The sequence below is a fragment of the Heptranchias perlo genome, chromosome 6 (genome assembly GCF_035084215.1).
Source record: "Heptranchias perlo isolate sHepPer1 chromosome 6, sHepPer1.hap1, whole genome shotgun sequence".
In the NCBI taxonomy this organism is placed as follows: domain Eukaryota; kingdom Metazoa; phylum Chordata; class Chondrichthyes; order Hexanchiformes; family Hexanchidae; genus Heptranchias; species Heptranchias perlo.
In genome coordinates, this window is record NC_090330.1 from 15,037,707 (window position 1) to 15,061,065 (window position 23,359).

Consider the following 23,359-nt stretch of genomic DNA (forward strand, 5'->3'; position numbering starts at 1 on the left):
TTTCTGCAGCATCAGTCATTGGAGGACTGCCCCTTTAAATAGGGCTCTTCCCGCTGACAGCCTATGCTGCGGGTGCTCAGTCCGCCCGCTGCGCAGCTTTCCAGTGCGAAACCCGGAAGCCAAGGTAAGTACCTTCAATCAGGCTGCGATCGCGTGCGGAGCACCCCGAATTCACTGGGTGCTTTACCCACGCGCCCAGTCGACCCCGACCCCCCCCCCTGCTGCCAACCCGCCTCCCTCCTAAAATCGAGCCCATGGTATCAATTTTGGTTCTTTTTAGAGCTTCAAGCAGTTTGATTTGTTTTTTTTTGATCATTTGTTGTCTTGTTGGCTCATGCCTGCACAAACACTCCTTCAGCACGGGATCAGAAAGAAAGTCATGGGCTTTTTTTTTAACAACTTCAACAGCAAAGACCATTTCAGTTTGAACTGGAGCCTCCACCCTCTAGAGTTGTTCCCCAGAGTAAGCACTGAGACCATCCCAAGAGTGGCAGGAAATCACATATAAACCTGGAGTCACATGACCATCAAATAAAGTTCTTAACTGCTGTGCTACTTGTTTGGCTTTTTTATTCTTTTGCAATTTAAAATGACTTGGCCACATTATATTGTTTCATCAAGCAGATGAACTGTCCATTAATCCAGTATTACTTTTGGTTTTCGTTGCACATTTGAAACAACTATATTGAATTGATAGGACAAAAATAAAGAACAAGTGCATACTAATGAAGAAAGAAAATGAATTTCCTTTTAGTGGAAATCTAAGGTCTGTATAATGCAGATATGTAACTTAAATAAATTACAACTATTCGTCATTTTGTAACTTCAAAAGACTAAGTTTAAAGCATATATCCATTTTAAAATTGGGATCAGTAGTTTTCATAGGATGTATTACAGAATATAATTGCAAGTTTTTTCTTACTCATGAAAACATTGTTTTCATTCAAAAATGGCTTGAAATTTTAGTTATCGAAAAGCAGTTGAGTGAGGAAGAAATCTATCATCGCTCATCCCGTGAGCTCCTCTTTCCTGAATTTTACTAACTGCGTTCTTGCCTCTTCATAGACTTGTTATACTAAACATTGTGCTGCTGTATTGCAATTCCAGCTTCATGTTAAGAAAGAACTTGCATTTATATAGCACCTTGCACAACCTCAGGATGTCCTAAAGCACTTTAGTCAATGAAGTACTTTTTTGAAATGCAGTCACTGTTGTAATGTAGGAAATGTGGCAGCCAATTTGTGCACAGCAAGGTCCCACAAACAGCAATGAGATAATGACCAGATGATCTGTTTTATTGATGTGCTTGAGGGATAAATTTTGGCCAGGACACCAGGGAGAACTCCCCTGCTGTTCTTCAAATGCAAAATGTGTGACGATGCCCGATTGGAATTCAGGGAGGTATCGTCAGAACATCTCCCGGGAGCTAATCTTGCACTGCTTCAATATCACACCAACTTCAAGTTCCCTAGGCATCCTGTGAATTTTTATAAACATCTCTTAACCTGATCAGAAAAGCAGTCTCGACAGGTGGTGTGGAAAAAGTTACGGGAGAATTCGATCGATATTTGAGTTAGCGCAATTGTAAACTTAGTTTTTAGGACCGGACAGATGAACTGTGAACTCTTTTCTGGCCCTGTACTTTCCACTGTTCCTATGTTAATGTTAGCATAGAGCTTACTCTTCTCCCTGATGCTTCACTAACATTACAATTTAACTGGCATTTGGACCCTCCTGTGCAGGTCTCTGAACATGCATGTAAGCACACGTGGTCAAAGCTCTTGTTTTCCCTGGCCAAATAACGACATGGTAGCGGGGGTATAATCTGGGTCCAGCATCATCCTGAGAGACTACAGTTTCAAACTCTGTACCTATTAGTAAAATGTGTTTACATTTCATTCCTGTGGATTTGTTGTATGCTGGTCAGTGGTACTATTTTGCAGTCCTGAGATATGATTAGCCATTTGTGATTGTTGTACCTGGTTATCCTCATTTCAAAAAGTCTTCAAATAATTTTAAAACATTGTTAGTTTTTATCTAAACTTTATCGGTTGTCATCATTTCAGGTCTTGCGTAAGGAAGAATATGCATGTTGGCTGGAAAATCACTTGGAGGCAGAATCTTCTGTTGAAAATAGGGACGAGCTGCTGTTCCAGTCAGCAGTACGCCTGGAGACTGACCTTCAGCTGTTAGGTATGGGGTAACCCTTGGGTGTTATCAAAGGCCATAGATAGGCACATTTGTACTATGATGCATTAGATCTTAAAAGCATGTAGTTGGCAGGAATTACCACGTGTTTAGCTTTAAAATTCTGTATCTATGGGGAAACGACAATGGATGGGACTCCTCCACCAAGTTGACAATCATTAATTGAGCTTCAAAAAAAAGGATAACCTCTAGATACTAAACTATATCAATTAGGTAAAAGCAGATGTTTGCACAGCACACAAGAAATTCATTCTTGCAGTGCATCAAGACCATCTGTTCTGTTTTCATGCACCCTGCTGTGTTAACCCTATGTTTTTCACTGTTTGAGAAATAGAGCCAAACTGAGCGTACTTCCCAGTGTGATAGTGAACCATACAGATTTGTAGTTATCACCTTTATAGAATTCAGTACATTTCTGTCACTGGATTTTAGTTTAAGAAATGTGCAGACTCTCTGACATTTTGCCCCTATTTTCATGAACGGCACTGTTTGAAATATAAGAACAGATTATTATTTCACATTATGTAACTGAGCTAAAATGTTTGTAGGAAAACATTGTGTGTAATAATGTGTGGATTATAATGTATACACAATACTGTGTACTGGCATCAAACTGACAACTAAATATAAAATAATGGAGGGTCAGTGGTTGTAAAAGAAAAGTAACATGAAGAGGTTCACAGTAGATCAGTGATTTCTGACCATTGTACCCCAATCTGGAAAATGCAGCTATATTTCTGTTACTTATGTTTTACAAAAACATAAAACATACTATGAATTTCATGGGGTTCTATTGAATTTTAGGTCATTTTTACCAGTAGCAAATGTCTAAGCAACTTTTTTTTTTAAGTGTTGTGCATGTTGATGGTATAAAGATTGAGTGATAATCCAGAATGGAGAACATCACCACTGTATGTTAGGAATACTTGTTAAGTTGTTAACACTCGCCATTTAATCATGAATCCCACAATTTGCACAACTACATTTAAAGTTCCCTGATGAATCACAAGCATTTAAAAAGAACTTCCCACAATCTGGAACTCGTTAGTGTTGGATCTGCTGTAAATTGGGTGAAGCTTGAGCTGTTGATTCCTGAAACAGGAAATGAAGTTATTCAAATAGTATATATGTATATATAAAATATATTTAAGCTTGATGTTTTGCTGCTGTCTATAGAGGGAATAACAGGGGACATACTTATTATAAACTAGTAGCATTTTCAGTGAAACATTCCTGTCCTTCGACAAAACCATGCGTTTTATTTTGCAGTAATCCTCCACAGTGGCTTTTAATATTGTCATGTGACATGGTCATATGATAAATCACATCTGCCATGATATTGGTGGATAGTTGTGGTGTGCAAAAATTTGCATCAATAATGGAATTTATGAATTCCAATGGGGAAACTCAAACATTTTTAAAGCTATATATTACCCAAAAAAAATGGAAGCTGACTGAGAATGTGATCAAGGTCATAAGTACACCCATGGGTTTGGATGGCTGTATAAATTGCTAAAGCTTCTTCCTTGCAATTTATAATGTTGCCAGACCTCTAAGTCAACTGATCTTTTGTGTAATGCAGTAAGTGCCAACTCGGGCAGTGCAACTGCTGTCTTAATGTGTCAGGTGTGTTACTTTTAGTTACGAAACTATTTGAATTTATGTCAAGTCTGACTGAATATCCACAATATCCCTCAATTCAGTTTGCCCAGTGTTTTGCACAAGTCAGTCAGTGTCTGTGTTTAACACTCCAGTAGGAATCTTTTACATTCTCGGACTCAGATTTCTTGTTCAGCCTTCGGCCTTGCTCCTTCCTGTCAGTTCCCAGTCTGCCATTAGCTATTCAATAAGATTTTCTTCTGTAACTTTAACAAAGTAAAGTGTGCTTGACTGGGTCTCATATTGGAATGCTTAAAAAGGAAGACCTCTTTCTGAGACTTTCCTAGGTATATAGAATCATCGAAATTTACGGCACAGAAGGAGGCCATTTGGTCCATCGTGTCTGTGCTGGCCGAAAAAGAGCTATCCAGCCTAATCCCACTTTCCAGCTCTTGGTCTGTAACCTTGTAGGTTACTTCAAGTGCATATCCAAGTACTTTTTTAAAAGCGATGAGGGTTTCTGCCTCTACCACCCTTTCAGGCAGTGAGTTCCAGACCCCCACCACCCTCTGGGTGAAAAAATTTCTCAACTCTCCTATAATCCTTCTACCAATTACTTTTAAATCTATGCCCCCTGGTTATTGATCTCTCAGCTAAGGGAAATAAGTCCTTCCTATCCACTTTATCTAGGCCGCTCATTGTTTTACACACCTCAATTAAATCTCCCCTCAGCCTCCTCTGTTCCAAAGAAAACAACTCCAGCCTATCCAATCTTTCCTCATAGCTAAAATTCTCCAGTCCTGGCAACATCTTCGTAAATCTCTGTATTCTCTCTCTCTCTCTCTCTGTACCCTGTACATTATACATGTTTATGGATCATCTTCGATAATTGCAGAATCAAGTGAAATCATATTTCATTGCCAAGATGTTATAAATTTACTCACTCCTATATCACCTCTTCTTGTCTGTTTAGGTGCAACTGGCATTGAAGACCGTTTGCAGGATGGTGTCCCAGAAACAATAGCAAATCTACAAAAAGCTGCTTTACAGATATGGGTCCTCACTGGGGACAAACAGGAAACTGCAATCAATATTGCTTACTCCTGCAAACTCCTAGGCCGTGATGAGGAGATCCTCACCTTGAATGCTGAATCTCAGGTGAGCAAAAATTCAGCTGCAAAATCTGAAGTGGCTTTTCTCAATAGCATTTATCCTACCAGCGTGACCATATTTTCTAGCAATTTAAATCTTAATACTAATACCAGAAAATTAAAGCAAATGTTTAATTTATTATGAATGCACCAGTTTGGCAGTGTTGTTTCTTTATTCAATTATTATCTTTTTTGAGAGCAATGGCAGCATTTTGCTACAACAGTAGAAAAAAAATTAATAGGGAGGCAGCAGTGAAAATAGAAAACTTTTCTGATTCTGTGTGATCCTTTTTAATTTTGGCTTGCAATTTCAGAATTCATAGGGTGTCAGTTTTGTAAAGGTTGTAAGATGAAGATTGCATGAATGTTGGGAAGGTTATTTAGAAAACTTGAGTTTTCCGAACAAGTGTGATTCCTGCCTTGTAATAATTTGAGCGTAAAGTTCAGATCTTTGCAGAAAAATGTCAAAGTTAACCATAGGAAGCAGCATTTGGATCAATACCTGATTAGATTAAATCGCCAGTGAAGCCAACAAAATCTTCATGCCGTGTTTGTAGTTTAGTAAATACATTTTCAAAAATGTTAGGTTTATGGCCTTGAAGAATAGAAAATATGAAGTACTTCATATCTGTGCTGAAAATAGCAAACGTGAATACACAAATGGGGTTTATAACTGTAAATAAAGTGGAACCTCAATTATCTGCCATAATAGGAGGGATCCGTCGTTCCCTTCTCTTTCCACCCCCCCCCCCCCCACCCCACCATGGATAATCAAGAGCCAAAGTTGCAACCCAGTGCATGTTAATAGTGCACGTAAAAGATCCAGTCTGAAGTTGCAACCCAACAATTAAAAGATTTCATCTGATCCAAAGCCCCGAGTCCCAATGATCCAGTTTGCAAACACAGATAATACAAGAGTGAATAATCAGGGCTGTACTGTAAGTTGCAGCGGAAGAAAGCTTCGTGTGTACAGGGTCCAAATGTTTTGAGTGTCATTTCATAGCAGCATTTCCCAAAGCTTGCAGAATTTGACGGTACGTAAGTAAATCCATTGAGTGTTTCTCTAGGGAGCTGACACTGATGGTCTGTAAACCACACTTTGACCAGTTTTGATTTCTTACCATTGGCATATACATCAAAACACTGATCAAAAAAACCCATAGGACATTAGAAGGAATCCAAAAAGAGGGCAAGAAAAATGATTATTGTTGGCCTTAAAACTGGAAGCTAAAAACAGTGGCTTTGGGAGCTAAATCTGTTCTCATTTAAAAGGACAAAATAGGTCATCTGTGATTTTTAAAATTATGATAAAAGGGCATTAATGGGTGGATGTTGAAAAGATCTTTGTGCTAAATCAGGAGAAGATAGCTATTGGTTACAATTATAACCCAAGATAATATCCAGCTAGATGTGACATGAAGTGACTACTACAAATGTAGAATTCTTAAATTATACGGTAGACTACTCCCTGTCTCAGAAATGAGCGACAGTTTAAAGCGTTCAAAAAAAAATTCTTGAATCCATGGGGAATAGAGGGTAAAAATGATGTGTGATTCCTGTACATGGACCTAAAGAGTTTGGTGATTTTGAGTAGCTTTTTCTTGATTCTACCCAACTTCTCTATTTTGAGTCCTATGTATTTGTGGGTTTCTGTTGATTTTTTTTTTTGTTTTGTTTTGCATTTGAGACTGTTATAATTCTGCAAATACATAGCTTTCATATTTCACTAAGATAAAGGGGGGAAATGAAAAGCAATTAAACTCCCAAATCCTGTACTAGGGCTATAATTGTGAAGAATGGCTAGATGGAATTTAAAGTAGTGTAGGAAATTTAAATAATTCTGAATTTACTACAGAAACTGATGTAGGGTGCAAAGTACTTCTGTTATTACTGATATTATATTTGATATCATGTAAATGATTGATCTGCTGCAATATATGCTTGTTTTTCACATTGTGTAATTTTTTTTCAACAGGAGGCCTGTGCTGCTTTGCTGGAGCAGTGCTTACACTATGTTAAATCAAAGAGTCCTCAGAACAAACATTTGAATGTTGCTGAAAATGGTTTAGTTGACTTTATCTCTTCAAATGGGACTTCAGTGACTTCACCTGCTCCTCAACCCAACTTTGGCTTGGTAATCGATGGAAAGACTCTGACCTTTGCATTGGAAAGGACACTGGAGGACAAGTTTCTCACATTAGCACAAAGTTGCCGCTCGGTGTTGTGCTGTCGTTCCACGCCATTGCAGAAAAGTATGGTGGTTAAACTGGTCCGGGATAAACTAAAAGTAATGACCTTGGCAATAGGCAAGTATATTTGTCTTTTTGTTTCCATCTGCATGTAGCCTTGAGGTCACCACATAACTTCTGCTATTCAGTGTTTAACTGTCAATTCAAGTGTCATATAAAGGTATTAAAACACTGGTCGAATAACCCCTGGTTCCAGTCTATGCAGAGGTTAAATTTCAATCAGACAATGGAGAGAGGTAATCCCCCGGGATGCTATAGGAAGACGAGTAGGACATTCAGTCCCTTGAGCCTGTTCCTCCATTCAATTAGATCACGGCTGATCTGTATCTTAACTCCATTTACCTGCGTTGTTTCCATACTGCTTAATACCCTTACCTAACAAAAATCTTATCACTTGCAGTTTTGAAATTTTCAATTGACCCAACCTCAACAGCTTTTTGGGAGAGAGAGTTCCAGATTTCCACTATCTTTTTGTGTGAAGAAGTGCTTCCTGACATCACACCTAAATGGCCCAGCTCTTAATTTTAAGGTTATGCCCCCTTGTTCTGGACTCCCCCACCAGAGGAAATAATTTCTCTCTATCTACCCTATCAAATCCTTTAATCATCTTAAACACCTCAATTAGATCCTTTAATCTTCTATACTTAAAGGAATATAAAACCCAGTCTATGAAACCTGTACTCATAATTTAACCCTTTTAGCCCCAGTATCATTCTGATACTGTAAATAGTAAAATCCTCTAGTGCCAGCAAGGGGGTATAGCAACATTTCTATTTACTGTGCAGGTCCTGTAGGCTTTATTGTATTATTTTCTGCAGGTGTTGGTCCCTAAAAATAAGTACTAGGTCAAAGGGAGTGACAGAACAAACCTGCCATCCCCACCTCTCTATAGTGCAAAGTGTTCATAATGGCACAGATTTTGCTGCCAAAATAATGGCAAGTTTAACGGTGCTGTAAGACACAGCAGACACTCTTTAAAGCTGTTGCTGCATCACCTATTCTACCTCTGCAGCCTGCACGGGACATAATTCATACAGGGAGTTCTGAATAATCGTGTTAACATACAAACCTCACAAACTTTTGCTAGATGTGAGATAAAGCTGGTTAGCTCTTTTTCAGCCGGCACGGACACGATGGGCTGAATGGCCTCCTTTTGTGGTGTAAATTTCTGATTCTATGTGCTCGGCCCTGTTATTTCTGTGAAGTGAAAATCAAAGTTAAGTTGTAGATTTTTTTTAAAAGCTGCTAAAGTACAAACGATCCCTGTGTTGTTGTGCCTCAATCTGCTGTACTTTATTGTCTGTTGGTACAGCTCCAAGTTGTCACTCAACTTGCATTAATTCATTACTACTGGCTCACCAAAGGGTAGAAAGCAAACACATTGTCACTTTGTGCTTTTCATTAACTGTAGGAGATGGGGCTAATGATGTGAGCATGATCCAGGTTGCCGATGTTGGAGTGGGAATCTCCGGCCAGGAAGGGATGCAGGTAATTGTGCTCTAAAGTCATTTCATGTCACGTTTTCCGTAAGTCTGCCTCTAAAGTACACAAATAGCTCAAATGGCTTTTGTCTTGACGAAGTACTGTTAATTTGTGGAGTTGTGAGGTGGCTTTTGAAGGTAGCCGTCAGTCCTGGTATAAATCTCCTTCTGTTTTGTTCAGTGCGTGTTACTTTTTTTCAGTCCAATTTTTCTCCCCTCTGCTCCTGAAAACACTGACCTTCCTATGGTGCTGTTCCAGAGGCACTGGCAGCACTCTGATACTTTGCCCAAGTAACTACAAAAACAACTTGCATTTATATAGCACCTTTAACATAGTAAAACGTCACAAGGCGCTTCACAGGAGCGTCATCAGACAAAATGTGACGCCGAGTCACATGAGGAGACCTTGGGACTGGTGACCAAAAGCTTGGTCAAAGAGGTAGGTTTTAAGGATCGTCTTAAAGGAGAGAGAGGCAGAGAGATTTAGAGAGGGAATTCCAGAGCTTAGGGCCGCCAACGGTCCATGTGTGAGCCTAGAAGGTGACCGTCAGTAGGCTATTCAACCGTGGGGTACGTCACAGCTAAACCTGATCCTATCTTCAGCCACACGTACATACTTTTTACACATAGTGGTCAATTCGTTCCCCTCCATGGCCCAGGGGAAGTGAAGTTAATTGTAATGCGCCTTCTGCAACTTGGACTAAGATCAAGTTCCTCCACTAGGCTAAGGACCACATCTGGTGCTTTTGGTCTGTATGGTTCAATACCTCACTGGATGGTGCATTTACCCCCATCAGGACAGTTCTATATGTTACTTTTATTAACAGTTGAGTTTAGATCCAACTGGAATCTGCTTTTCACTAAAGCTGATGTTTATTAAGGCATCCTTCGTTTGTACACTTATTCACTTAAAAATTTCTTGCCTGGTAGAAATAATTAAGGCCAAATGTATACACCTTAGAGCAATCCTCATGCATCTACCCAACAACAGTTTAATTAACATGTCAGAACTTAAATATGATTTCGTTAAGTGGAGGAGGTCAGACTACATAGCACGATATTTCTTACCCATGCTGGAAAACTACAGTGTCAGTACAGTAGGCATTTTGTAATGGGGGCGATTTTCATCTGCCTCATGCCCCATTTTTTTGGCATGTACTGGAATTTTTTTAAATTAAAATTTGCACCCAAAACCTGCCCAATGCGATTTTCAAGTGGGCCTGGATTTAAACAGCCGGTGTTACCGGCCCAACCAGGCAGGAGTCTTATTAAAACTAAGCACTGAGCGGCCAAAACAGCGGTGCTTAAAGGGCCACTCCAAAAAAGAGAAATATAACAGCTTTTCCAAAGATTTTTGTGGGTCTGGGATGAGCATTTCTACCTGCTGCCAGTCCCTCTGTAGCCCCTTCCTCCCCCAGGATCGCCTCCCCCCACCTTTTAAGGACACACGTCCAGCTCGACTCTGTGGAGGAGCCACCGTACTTCCCATCTCCCCCCTCGCCCCCAATCAGAAAGCTGTTGTCAGGGCTAATTCAGCTGGCAGATCACAGTGCTTATTAAAATTATTCTCAACCACGAAAATGGGCACCGATATCATCGGGCAGACATAGTGGACACCCTTGCCACCGCCTGCCCGATTAACACGAAAATCGCCTCCGATATGTGTGATTTCACCATGCAGTCAGGGAAACTACTGTGTGCCTTAAAATAAAACAGAAATTCAGTACAGTCAAGTACACTAGTAACTTATTTCACATTTAGAGTACCTGAGAGGAACTGATTCAGGAGGTTCTGAAAATGATTGCTTTGTTCTTTTAGAAATATGAGTCTATCCTGATACCCCAAAACACAGTATCATAAAAAGGAAAATCACTTTTAAAATTATGGAAGCCACACTATTCTGTTTGTGCACACGGAGGGTAAGAATTACTCCAGTTGTTATGTTGGTTGGGGGGTGGGGGAGAGAATCATAAACACGCTCTTTTTAAATGCGTTTACAATGTCACTATACAGAGACCAGAGCAAATCTTCCTCCACCATGTTAAACTAAGGAGAAAATCTGTCTCGCAAAATGTTTGGTAAAATTTCTGTTGCGATTTTGTCAGAAACTTAAATTAAGTAAAATACATTAATTTTGTCAGTTTGACCAATCTGACTAGATCCATTGTAAAATGGAGGTTCTTTTGTATCCAGTTTTGGGTGGGGGGAGGAGGGAGGGAGCCAGGTAGCTTGTAGTCAGACTGAGATGTCAAAGGTAAGTGTACTTCCTTTCTCTTTATTTATCATTGTTTTTAGAATATTAGTGATGACTCTCACAGGTATATTTTTAGCAGTCCTTGGTAGGGTGTACGAACTGCAATGGCAGAAATTGTGAAGCCAAAATATTAGTGCATATAAAATCTTAGACTTGGTGTTTTGTGATCATTTTTGTCTTGTAGTACTGTACAGGTAGTGCTTGTGAGGTGAACTTCATAAACAAAAACTGTACTGTACACTAAAGGCTTTCCACTGACTCCTACAATAGAGCTTCCATTGCAGGGTCGAAGCTCATGATGTAGGTGTTTTGAGTTTCCTTTTACTGAACATTGGGAACTTTGTGATATTCTAAAGTTTCATCCAGTCTCCAGAAGAAACTTCATTGTAAATGACGCACTTCAGGATGTTCTGAGAGATGTGATGAGGTGCTATGTAAATACAAGTCTTTCTTTTAATGAGCAGTGCCATGGAGAATCTAATCTAATTTCTTTATCACAAAGTTTTCTTAAAAATTAAAATAAAAATTTGCAGTATGAAATAAAAAGAGAAAATGCTGGGAATGCGCAAGAGGTCCCATCAATAACTGAAAGGGAAAGTTATGTTAACATTTCAAGTGGGTCCCACCATCAGAGCTCCTGAAACATTAACCTGCCTTCCTCTTTCAGATGCTGACTGACCTGCTACATATTTTCAGCATTTTCTCTTATTTCAAAGTCCTAATGTTCAGTTACTCCTAATCTCAATTTGTTGCAGATTTACATTCCTTTCAACTACCTGATATTACTAAACAGTCCATTTGTGCAGATATCTGTTCCAGTCTTGTGACCTGTCTTCCTCCAATGTTTCAGCGCTTCCCTTGCTTATTCATTCGTAGCCAGAGCATCTCCAACAAGGGCTTCTATTCCCAACCCAGCACCGTTATCTCCCGAGTCCCCCAAGGATCTATCCCTCCTCTTCCTCATCTACGTGTCGCGACATCTTCTGCAGAAACTGGGTCAGCTTCTACATTTTTGCTGATGACACCCAGCTCTCCCTCTCCACCACCTCTCTCGACCCCTCCACTGCCTCTATTTCAGACTGCTTATCCGATATCCAGTTATGAATGAGCCGCAATTTCATCCAATTAAGCCATCATCTTTGGCCCTCGCCACCGAGTCCATCCCCCTCCCCGGCCACTGTCTCAGGTTGAACTAGACTGTTCCCAACCTCAGCATCCTATTCAACCCCAAGCTGAGCTTCCAACAGCTTATCCTCTCCATCACAAAGACCACCTCTGCCCCTATCTCAGCCCATCTGCCATTAAAACATTAATCCATGCCTTTGTCATCTCTAGGCTCAACTATTCCAATACTCTCCTGGCTGGTCTCTCATCCTCTACCCTCCATAAACCTCAGCTCATCCAAAATCCTGCTGCCCATACCCTATCTCACATCAAGTCCCACTCGCCCATCATCCCTGTCCTCACAGATCTACATTGGCTCCCAGTCCCTCAACGTCTCAAATGTAAAATTCTCATCTCTGTGTTTAAATACGCTCTTGGCTGCACACCCCCCTATCTCTAACCTCATCCAGCCTTACAAACCTCCCCTCTCCCTTCACTCCACATGGGCAGCCGCCTGGGCCAGACACTCTGGAATTCCCTACCTAAACCCTCCACTGCTCCCTCCTCCTTTAAGACCCTCATTAAAACCCATCTCATTGTAGCTCCTTCTTTGGCTCAGCTTCCATTTATTTTTTATTACTACACCGCTGTGAAGCGCCTTGGCACGTTTTTCTACATTAAAGGCGCTGTGTAAATATAAGTTGTTGTTTGTTGTTCCTGGTTTGATAGGAATTATTTTACAAATGCTTAGTATTTGGAGATGAAAGTTCTAGTGGTACAGAGAACCATTGTGCAATTATTTCCTTTTCTTGTATTTTACCAGGCAGTAATGGCAAGTGACTTTGCCATTGTGCGGTTTCGACATTTACAAAAACTCTTACTGGTCCATGGTCATTGGTGTTATTCCAGACTTGCCAACATGGTGCTCTATTTCTTCTATAAAAATGCAGTAAGTTGTTTTCTATCACCTACTTGAGCATAATATTCACCAAGTCATTCTGAAAATAGGTAATAAGTAGATGGTAGATTGGTACATTGGCATTACAGTAATAAAATGGCTCCAAAATATAACTGGCATAAGCACCTACATTATGCTCAACTTTTTCGGCCTGTCGGTAACTTTGCAGCTTTAGAGCAGATTCCTGTAAGATATTTGGCTAAATGCAAGAACACAACACCTCATGAGGTATGTTAGCTGGACATATATACCATAGTCTGGTGAGACGGTGAGGCACTTTTTTTTTTTAAAAATCAGATTTATTCGTGGCTGCAGCAGCTACATTATGCTTTGCTTCAAATACTTGCTCACTTACACACTTAATTAGCCAACCTGAGTACACAAGGTCTATAGCAGTTAATGGGAGTAATTAAAACCTGTATAGAACTGTCCAGCAAGAATACAATCGTGTTCACAAGGAAACAAAAACAGAAGATACTAGAAATGTACAGGTTGATCAGCTTTAGATGGAGGTGACTACATGGATGTTCCAGTCACAACCTTCCATTAGTGCAATCCCTAAAACAGAAACCTATCTTTCTTATTTATGTTGATCGACCTGCCATGCATTTCCAGTATTTTCCAAGTTTATTTCAGATTTCCAGCATTTATAGTCTAGCTTTTTATATATACAAGAAGCTGATGATTTATTCTTCAAGTTAACGTAACAAACACTAAAATACTGCAATATCTAAGACTGTAGGAACAATAAACCCCAACCTCATCTCTTCCAGTTTTCTGTGTCTTTTAGCAGCACATTCAGACTGTTTTTTCATTTTCAAACTACTTTGGTGCCAAACCCATATTCCTGACCATGCTGTTGTATCTGGAATCTGTACATGTCATTTTTGAATGCCTCAGCCAAGTTTCCTTCCATGAACTTGGCAAAATCAACAACCTCAAGTGTGAAACAATTGCTCCTTAAAGAAACCACAAGCTGAAGGCAATTTAACTTGTGATAATGTCGCTAGATCCCAAAGAACTTCTCCACATCCACCTCACTGATGCATGGCGTGACTTTTTGGATCACATGAAACCCGACATCTTTTGCTCCAGCTTCATTAGGGTGTAGTTACACTGTCCACTTTGACTGAGAAAAGCAGCACTAAAACCAAGCAGTGTTAACCTTTTATCAGGAGGCTGGCTCACACAGGTTTGAGTTCTCACTAGCTCCACTATAAAACCAGCTTTATATGAAGCCACATTTCCAGCTAGACTTGCTTTTCAATATTTTTAATGTTCAGGGAAAGTAAGTGCTCCCACCCTCACATTCTTAACCTTAGAAATTAGCCACTCAGGTTGCACAACTCTGCGCATGCATCAAGCACATATACACAGAGTTCTTTTTGTCACTGATCTGTGTGTGTGCATTTGCATTCAGCAGTATAACTTGGATCTGCCAGCTACATATTTCACTCCACGGATACTGGCATGAGACCGGTAGCTGCATTACAACTAACCTTAATTTCTCCTCTAGCTCATGGATTCAGGACCTGGTGCAGTCCTTTCACACCACTCTTTGAATCTCATCAAATGTGTCTTTGTCCTTCTGTGAGTACAACCGTCACAACTGAGCACAATACATCTACTACTATTACTTGCATTTATATAATGCCTTTAACTTAGTAAAAACGTCCCAAGGCGCTTCACAGCAGCGTTATCAGACAAAATTTGACACCAAGCCACATAACGAGGTATTGGGACAGGTGCTTAGTGACAGAGGTAGGCTTAAGTAGCCACTTTAATATAGAAAAATGACCCAAGAAACTTCATAGAGTTGTAATTTTTTTTTTAAAAGGCTGCATATAGTGACACCACTATTCCCGACCAGAATGGAGATAATTGGGTAATTCCCCCATCAGCTGCACTGCTGTAAGTGACTGGGATTGATTTTACGCACATAATTAATATTATGTAACTATCCTCCATTCACTGCACTTTGCTGGAGAAATCACCCTGCGTTTATCGGGAGAAGTTGCTGCAGTTTCCATCATGAGTTCTGTTTGCTGCAGTTCATAGAAACTCTTTTCAAATAGGCTCTGTAAATAAACTTTGTTGTAAAATACACCGCTTGCTGTAAATCCTGCCATAAGCCCCGCCCCACCTACAACTCATTGGCTGGCACAGTGGTGTCAGTAGACACTCCGTTTTTTTTAAAAAAAGCCCTGATGTGATCTCACCAATGCATCATATTATTGTTATCACTTATTCTATTTTTGCATTTTCATGTTTCTTTAAATCATTTAATTTGTATTTGTGCCTATTCTAACATCCCCATTTAACTGTTACTTTGTTTTTAATAGTATATTCCTAATTCTATATGGTATTGATTTCAGAAACTGTAGCCATTACGTGATATCCCAATGGTTAGAACTTCACTGATTCACTTCCATTTCAGCAAGCTCAAAACACAAGCGTTGATTTATTTCAGATGTTTGTTGCCCTCCTTTTCTGGTACCAGTTCTTCTGTGGATTCTCGGGATCAGCAATGATAGACCAGTGGTACCTTATCTTCTTTAACCTTCTGTTTTCATCGATCCCTCAACTCATCACTGGAATACTTGATAAGGGTGTTTCAGCAGAAACCTTGGTGGCCTTACCTCACCTTTACAAAAGTGGACAACATTCTGAGGTAATACTCTTTCGAGGAGCAAGATGCTAAATATATAAGCGGAAGAAGCTTTTTGGAATTGACAAAACTCTTGACCTCAATATTTGTAACAATGTAACTTCAGCAAACAAATCGAAGTAGATTCTTCTGCAATCTAGTTATATTTTCAAATGGTAGATGGATGCTTCTAGGCACCAATGTTTTCTACGTTCTGTCATGTAGAGTGTTTCAAATTTAGTTTTTAAAGTGAAACTAGCTTAAAAAGCGTACTTGGTGCTAACTGCAGTCAATCCCTAATTTGCGCTGAGTTTAGCTGGTTTTCATCCAGGACAACGAGAAGGTTGCTGCAGTTGGTCTCCGTGTCTCTGAGCTAGGCTGGGAAAATCACCAACCAGACCTCCAGCTACAGAGCACTCTCTAATAATCGTTGAAAAGTACACATATGTTAGGATACGATCAAGTTTGACCATAAAAGCTGCTAGATTGTTGTTCTAACCCAACTGGTTCACTAATGTCCTTCAGGGAAAGGAACCTGCCAACCCTACCTGTTCTGGCCTAGATATGACTCCAGTCCCATGCTATGTGATTGGCTGTTAATGCCCTCAGGGCAACTAGGATGGACAATAAATGCTGCCATGGGTAGTCCATATCTCAAGAACATTTAAAAAAATGCTGGCCTAATTTTCAGAATGATATCCGGGCTAAACAGAATGGTAGCAGAGCTAAAGGTGTTAAATTATGAGGACAGGTTGCAGAGACTAGGCTTGTATTCCCTCGAGTATAGAAGATTAAAGGGTGATCTAATTAAGGTGGGGTTTAAGATGATAATGTAGATAGAGAGAAACTATTTCCTCTGGTGGGGGAGAACAGAACAAGGGGACATGACCTTAAAATTAGAGCTAGGCCATTCAGGGTTGATGTCAGGAAGCACTTCTTCACAAAAAGGGTAGTGGAAATCTGGAACTTTCTCCCCCAAAAAGCTGTTGAGCCTAGGTCAATTGAAAATCTCAAAACTGAGATTGATAGATTTTTTTTAGATAAAGTTATTAAGGGGCATGGAACTAAGGTGGGTAAACGGAGTTAAGAAACAGATCAACGACAACTACAACTTGCATTTATATAGCGCCTTTAACGTAGTAAAATGTCCCACGGTGCTTCACAGGAACGTCAAACAAAATTTGACACCGAGCCACATGAGATATTAGGACAGATGACCAAAAGCTTGATCAAAGAGGTAGGTTTTAAGGAGCGTCTTAAAGGAGAGAGGTGGAGAGCCGGAGAGGTTTATGGAGGGAATTCCAGAGCTTAGGGCCTAGGCAGCTGAAGGCACAGCCGCCAGTGGTACAGTGATTAAAATCGCAAGAAGCAAAAATTGGAAAGCGCAGAGATCTCGGAGGGTTGTAGGGCAGGGGGTGGTTACAGAGATAGGGAGGGGTGAGGCCATGGGGGGATTTGAAAACAAAGGTGAGAAATTTAAAATTGAGGCGTTCCCGGACCGGGAACCAATGTAGGTCAACGAGCACAGGGGTGATGGGTGAACAGGACTTGGTGCGAGTTAGGATACGGGCAGCAGAGTTTTGGATGAGCTCAAGTTTATGGAGGAAGGAAGATGGGAGGTCGGCCAGGAGACCATTGGAGTAGTCAAGTCTAGAGGTAACAAAGGCATGGATGAGGGTTTCAGCAGCCGATGAGCCTGCGGCAGGGGTGGAGACGGATGATGTTACGGAGGTGGAAGTAGGCAGTCTTGGTGATGGAGTGGATATGTGGTTGGAAGCGCATTTCAGAGTCAAATAGGACACCAAGGTTGCGAACGGTCTGGTTCAGCCTCAGACAGTGGCCAGGGAGAGGGATGGAGTCGATGGCTAGGGAACAGAGTTTGTGGCGGGGACTGAAGATAATAGCTTCAGTCTTCCCAATATTTAGTTGGAGGAAATTTTTGCTCGTCCAGTATTGGGTGTCTGACAAGCAGTGTGACAAATCAGAGACAGTGGAGTGGCCGAGGGATGTGGTGGTTTGGTAGATCTGGGTGTCGTCAGCATACATGTGGAACCTGACGTGTTTTTGGATGATGTTGCCGAGGGGCGGCATGTAGAAGAGAAATAGAGGGCCAAGGATAGAACTTTGGGGGATTCCAGAGGTAATGGTGCCGAAGCGGGAAGAGAAGCTTGCCAGTGTTTCTAACCTTTTCACAGTTAGCACTGGTGAAAAATTTTCAAGATCACTTTCAAATATTAGTTTTAACTATTTTGCCTCACAACTTAAGTACTTAACAAGGAGCTACATATGCTATTGGTTCAATGTATCCATGAGGGTTACCATCAACTCTATAGGGAAAAATTATATTAAATTATTCTGCTCTCTGGAAACCATCATAACTTTTTTTTAAAAAAACAGATTATATTAAATTGCCTGTAAGTATATTGGAACCAAAGTTTAGATATTTCTCCAACCCTTCAGTTATCAGTAAATAAGGCTTTGCAAAACCACAATGAAATACAAGCTAACTCGACTTAAAAAGAACAGATTTCTCTACAGACCTTAATATCACAAGACTAATAGAATTACTGTGTGTTAGTTAAAGCTGTGTAAGCGGACAATCTCAAATTCTGCATAAAATCAACCTTTTAATTACATTGCTCTTCCAGGAATACAAGCCATACATGTTCTGGATGAATATGATTGACGCTCTCTACCAAAGTCTGGTCTGCTTCTTCTTTCCATATTTGGTATGTCTGTTTTGTTGAAATAAATTCAAATATAAATACTACTTTGCAAGCAAAAGTCATAAGTGGCTTTGAAACTCTTTTTTTTGTTCCTCTGTTGCAGGCTTACCGGGATTCAGATGTTGATGTTTTCACTTGGGGAACACCCATCACCACACTGGCTCTGTTCACTATCTTAATGCATTTGTGCATTGAAACTAAAACCTGGGTAATGAGTGACACTGCTTACCTCCACTATCCTTTTAGATTTGATCTGCAGGTTGATATTTCCTGCGAACGAGTTTCAAAGCTGCGGAATGTGTAGGACTTCACTCTGTGTTATCCTTGTGGCTGCCTCCATATACAAAACATGGCATATTGGGATTTTCGCACCAAAAAACAATAAAATTCCACTTTTCACAACTAGGGACTGCACCATTTTTGAGCTGGTACAACCAGTTGATTTACCCACTTTTGACGGCATAGCACAGTGCTACAGTATAAGCAAGAAGTAAAAAAAAATACTGGAGATCTGAATCAGAAACAAAAGACTGTTGTTGGAAACACTCAGCGGGTCTCTCCACAGATGCTGACTGGCTGGTCTGCTGAGTGTTTCCAGTATTTTCTGTTCTTCGTTTCACAGGGTTACAATATCGGTTTTATCAGCAAGGTACCGCAAATAAAGTGGCTTTATCATGGGTCACCTGAATGATTGATTGTTTGTTCTTCAATTTGATCTACAGTATTAAGGGAAAATAAGGATAACTGTTCACCCAAGTTAAACAGGGTCCTTTTTCTTCCTTAATATTAGTGCAATTAGCAACTCAATTTCAACTTGAGTCACACTTCTCCTACACTTGTATCACTGCCCTCTTGGTTTCCAGCCCCTGTACAACAGATATCTTAAACCACCAAAAGACTGACTGGTTGAGTGCACTGTTATTTGTGTGGGAGGCCAAATTATAGGTGAACTGACATAACAGCTGCCATTGGCTGCTCAGTATTGCGACCTTTAGAGATGGTACAGGGCTGCATAAAAAAAATTGGGAAATTTAGGAAAACATCACCGCACATCAGACATACTGAATATTCTAAGTTAGATTATTGGTGGCTAGAAATCCCTCCATGTGTTGCACTTATCCCTTGGGCAAAGTATTATGGACTTTCCTCCTTAGCCCACGGAGGAATTTTTTTTAACAGTTTTAATTTGATCTGGTAGTGCACTGTTTAATATAATTGAGTAAAAATTCCATTGCGTGCATATTTTGACTGCCACTCCAGACCCAAGCCCATTACTTCTATCACCATTTGTTTATATTAGGCCCTCCTCGCCTGTTTCCTCCTGTTCCTGTTGCCCAGTCATGCCACCTTTCATTACTCCCCTCTTGGGTACTTCGCCCTCCCAATTTCTATCCCAACCTATCACTACTCCTCTGCCTCCCTACTCTTCTACTGCTATTCCAGGCTTGAATGCTCTTTGAATAAACCTACATCTATCCCCTGTGCCTCTGTTGGCATTCTCCAAAGGGCCTATCGAGGCATCTGTTGCTGCCTCCTTACGAACAGCAACTCCAACTATCCCAGTGTCCCCTCTCAGCAACCTTCCTGCCCAGCATGCCTGCTGGAGGCTTAACTCACCAGCCTCCTTTCTATTCTACATACCCCATCCACTACTATACCCTTGGACTCTGCCAGCAGATCAGTCAATGCACCTCTCTACATTTCCCTCCAGAATGTCTGTCCACTTGTGAATAAGGCCCTTGCGATCCACCACCTTATTGGGGACGATTGCATTGACATCCTGGCATTGACTGAAACTTGGCTGATGAGTGTCAATACCTTGCTGCCGCCCCCCCCAAACTGGCTTGGTGGTGGTGAGACCCTTATCACTAAATCACACCTTGGTCTCTTACCCCGACTCTTCTGTCCCCTTCTTTCCTTCAAGCACCTCACCAATTCCAACCTTCATCGTCTACAACCCTACCTCGAGTTTCTCCCTAAGCTAGCCTTTGCACTGATCGACTCCTGATCTTCAGTTTGTCCTTGCAAACTACCGCCCCGTCTCTAATTTCCCTTTCCTCTCCAAAGTTCTTGAGCATGTTGTTGCCTTCCAAACCCGTGCCCATCTTTCCCACAACTCCGTTTAAATCTCTCCAATCAGGTTTCCACCCCTACCACAGCACTAAAACCACCCTAACTGAAGTCATAACTGACATCCTCTGCAACTATCACTGTGGTGCACTATCCCACCTCGTTCTCCTCAACTCCTCTACAGCCCTCAACAGTCGGCCATACTATCCTCTTTCAATGCCTTTTCTCCATTGACCAGCTCAGTGGGACTGCCCTTGCTTAGTTCCACTTTTACCTGTCCGATCACAGTCAGAGCATCTCTAGCAATGGCTTCTCTTCCCACCCACAAACGGTACCTCCAGAAACCCCAAACATCTGTCCTTGGCCCCCTCCTCTTTCTCATCTACAGATCTACAGATCTTGGTGACATCTTTCGCAGATATATGGGTCAGCTTCCACTTGTATGCTGACAACACCTAATTCTATCTTTCCATCTCCTGTCCTGACCCCTCCACTGGCTCTATGTTGTCAGACTGTTTGTCCGACGTCCAGTCTTGGATGAGCCACAATTTCCTCGAGCGAAACCTCCCCGGCCACTATCTCCTGCTGAACCAGATGTTTGCAACCTCAGCATCATGTTAGGCTGAGCCAAGTTTCTGACCCTATCTATGTCCTCTTCGGCACAAAGAACACCTCCATAACAACATCTGCCTCAGCCCATCTGCTACTGAAACCCTCACTCGATTATTCCAATGCTCCCCTGATTGGTGTCCTATCTTTTGTCCTTGTAAAACTTAAGCTTATCGAAAGCTGCCCCATCCTATCCCACATTAACTCCCGTTCACCCATCACCCCTGTACTTACTGACCTCCTTTGGTTCCCGGTTCCCCAACGTCTCATATGTGAAATTCTCATCTTTGTGCTTAAATCCGTTCATGGCCGCACTCTTCCCTATCTCTGTAACCTCCTTCAGCTTTACAACCCCCCTCCTAAACCCTTCATTCCACTGACTCTGGCCCTCTAACGCATTTCTCCCCCTCCCTTCACCCTGCCGTTGGTGGGTGTGGCTTCAGGCACCTGGGCCCCATGTTCTAGAATTTCATCCCTAAGCCCCTCTGCCCCTCACACTCCTCTTCTGGGACCCTCCTTAAAACCCGCCACTTCAACCAAGCTTTTGTTCACATCTTTTTTGCCTCGGCATGCATTTTATCCTTAAGCCTCTGGGAATTGCATTGAGACATCTTCTACATTAAAGGTGCTATATAAATGCAAGTTACTGTTGCTATACGCTATTTTAAGGCAGTCATCAACCCATTCACAATAACAGGAATTTTATGAGACAATGTTAACCAGTATATTTCTGGTGAGAAGACAGTAGCTGGGGTTGAGATCTAGCAAAAGTATATGGAATAGTTGTCCCAAATGGCCTTTTCCCATTCCTAAAAATTCTTATGTTCTTAAGTCAAGATGAGTTGAAAAATTGGGTCGTTTGGGTTGTTACAGTTTGCACAGTGAATAGGAATCAAAGCTTAAAGGGGTTTTCTCTAAAATGGAACTAATGTATTTAGAATTTCTGTTCAGTTTTCTATCAAATGTTAAAATGTTCTGTTTTGCATGAATTGGCTAATGTCTGTTTACCTGTCAGCTGTCTGCTGCTTAAAACTGGAATAATTCAGTAATGTAAATATCTTTCTAAGGAACACATTGTTTTCTTTTATATTTTCAGACTTGGATACATGTCGCCTCTATTACTTTCAGCATCCTTCTGTTCTTCACTGTTGCATTAAGTTATAATGCAGCCTGCCCTAATTGCTACCCTCCATCCAATCCCTACTGGACTATGCAGACGTTGATGGGCGATCCAAAGTTCTATCTGATATGCATTCTTACACCAGTGGCAGCTTTGCTACCTAGGTAACTTAAATAAGCATCATGATTACATTATTCAATTAAATGACAGATTGAGTACAAACCTAATAAAATTGGGTACATACCCAACAAAATCCTACTGAACATACTGTGTGTATAGTAGTCTAGGTTGGGCATCAGTTGCCTATAAGTAGATGCAAATTTAGGAAGAAGTTACCAAGCAGAAATTCTGATGAAATCAGTGTAGAGAGCCAGTTACCTGATATTTTTTATTTATAAATTTTTTTAAAATGTGCAGCTTAATGGAGCAGCAAGTTGGTGGGACAGCATGCAACTCAGTGGAGCAGTAGATGCACCTACAGTCCCATAAAGAGCACATTTTTCATCTGAACCATAGAAGCTGTCAACCCAAGCCACTCTTGCACACCTCCGAGGAGCCATTTACAGAGAAGCATTTGTGGTGGCCTCAGTAGCTTAACTGCCCAGCCTCAGCCAAGGAATGGTACCTGGCAAGGGGCAGTGTAGCTACAGCTGAATAAATATTAATGAACTGGTCCAGCTCACTCTTAAGTAAAATATAGTATTGCATATCCTGGAGTATTTAATTTGCAGTAACTATTTCATAATGTATTTACTGCTCCAATTTAAACACTGTGATGATCCAAGTAAGCACCAATAACGGGGCCTTCAGTTTCTTACAGACAAAACTTTAAACACGTTTATGTATTAGGAACAGGGTGTTTTTAAGAGCTGGTAACAATGATACAAGTCAGCAACTGAATTTCACTTTTCACAGCTCTCTCTTCTCCCCCTTCACTCAGGACCTTCCAGGTTTTTATCTTGTATACCCAACTTCCCCCTCTCCTTTCCCACGGGACGCACAAGTCTATCTTCCCACAACCCAGCCCTCATGAGTATTGCAATAAAAATGAAATTGACGGAAGCACAGTAAACATTTTTCCATTTTTTTTCTCTCCTCAAAACGTACGCCTGTTATAAAAGGTATGCCTGTTAAAAACATCACCATATGGAACAGGATTGAAGATCAGTGAAATGGGATTGCT

General features: G+C 40.9%; 1 protein-coding gene across 1 annotated transcript in view; it reads left to right on the top strand.

Moving 5' to 3' along the window:
- atp10a (ATPase phospholipid transporting 10A) overlaps window positions 1–23,359 on the top strand; it is a 197,512-nt gene that overhangs the window by 160,950 nt on the left and 13,203 nt on the right. The window contains exons 13-21 of the mRNA XM_067985794.1: window positions 2,067–2,193; window positions 4,781–4,965; window positions 6,934–7,264; window positions 8,619–8,695; window positions 12,870–12,995; window positions 15,475–15,675; window positions 18,300–18,380; window positions 18,481–18,585; window positions 22,153–22,340. Coding sequence (XP_067841895.1) covers window positions 2,067–2,193; window positions 4,781–4,965; window positions 6,934–7,264; window positions 8,619–8,695; window positions 12,870–12,995; window positions 15,475–15,675; window positions 18,300–18,380; window positions 18,481–18,585; window positions 22,153–22,340 — 1,421 coding nt within the window. The remainder of the gene's footprint in view (window positions 1–2,066; window positions 2,194–4,780; window positions 4,966–6,933; window positions 7,265–8,618; window positions 8,696–12,869; window positions 12,996–15,474; window positions 15,676–18,299; window positions 18,381–18,480; window positions 18,586–22,152; window positions 22,341–23,359) is intronic.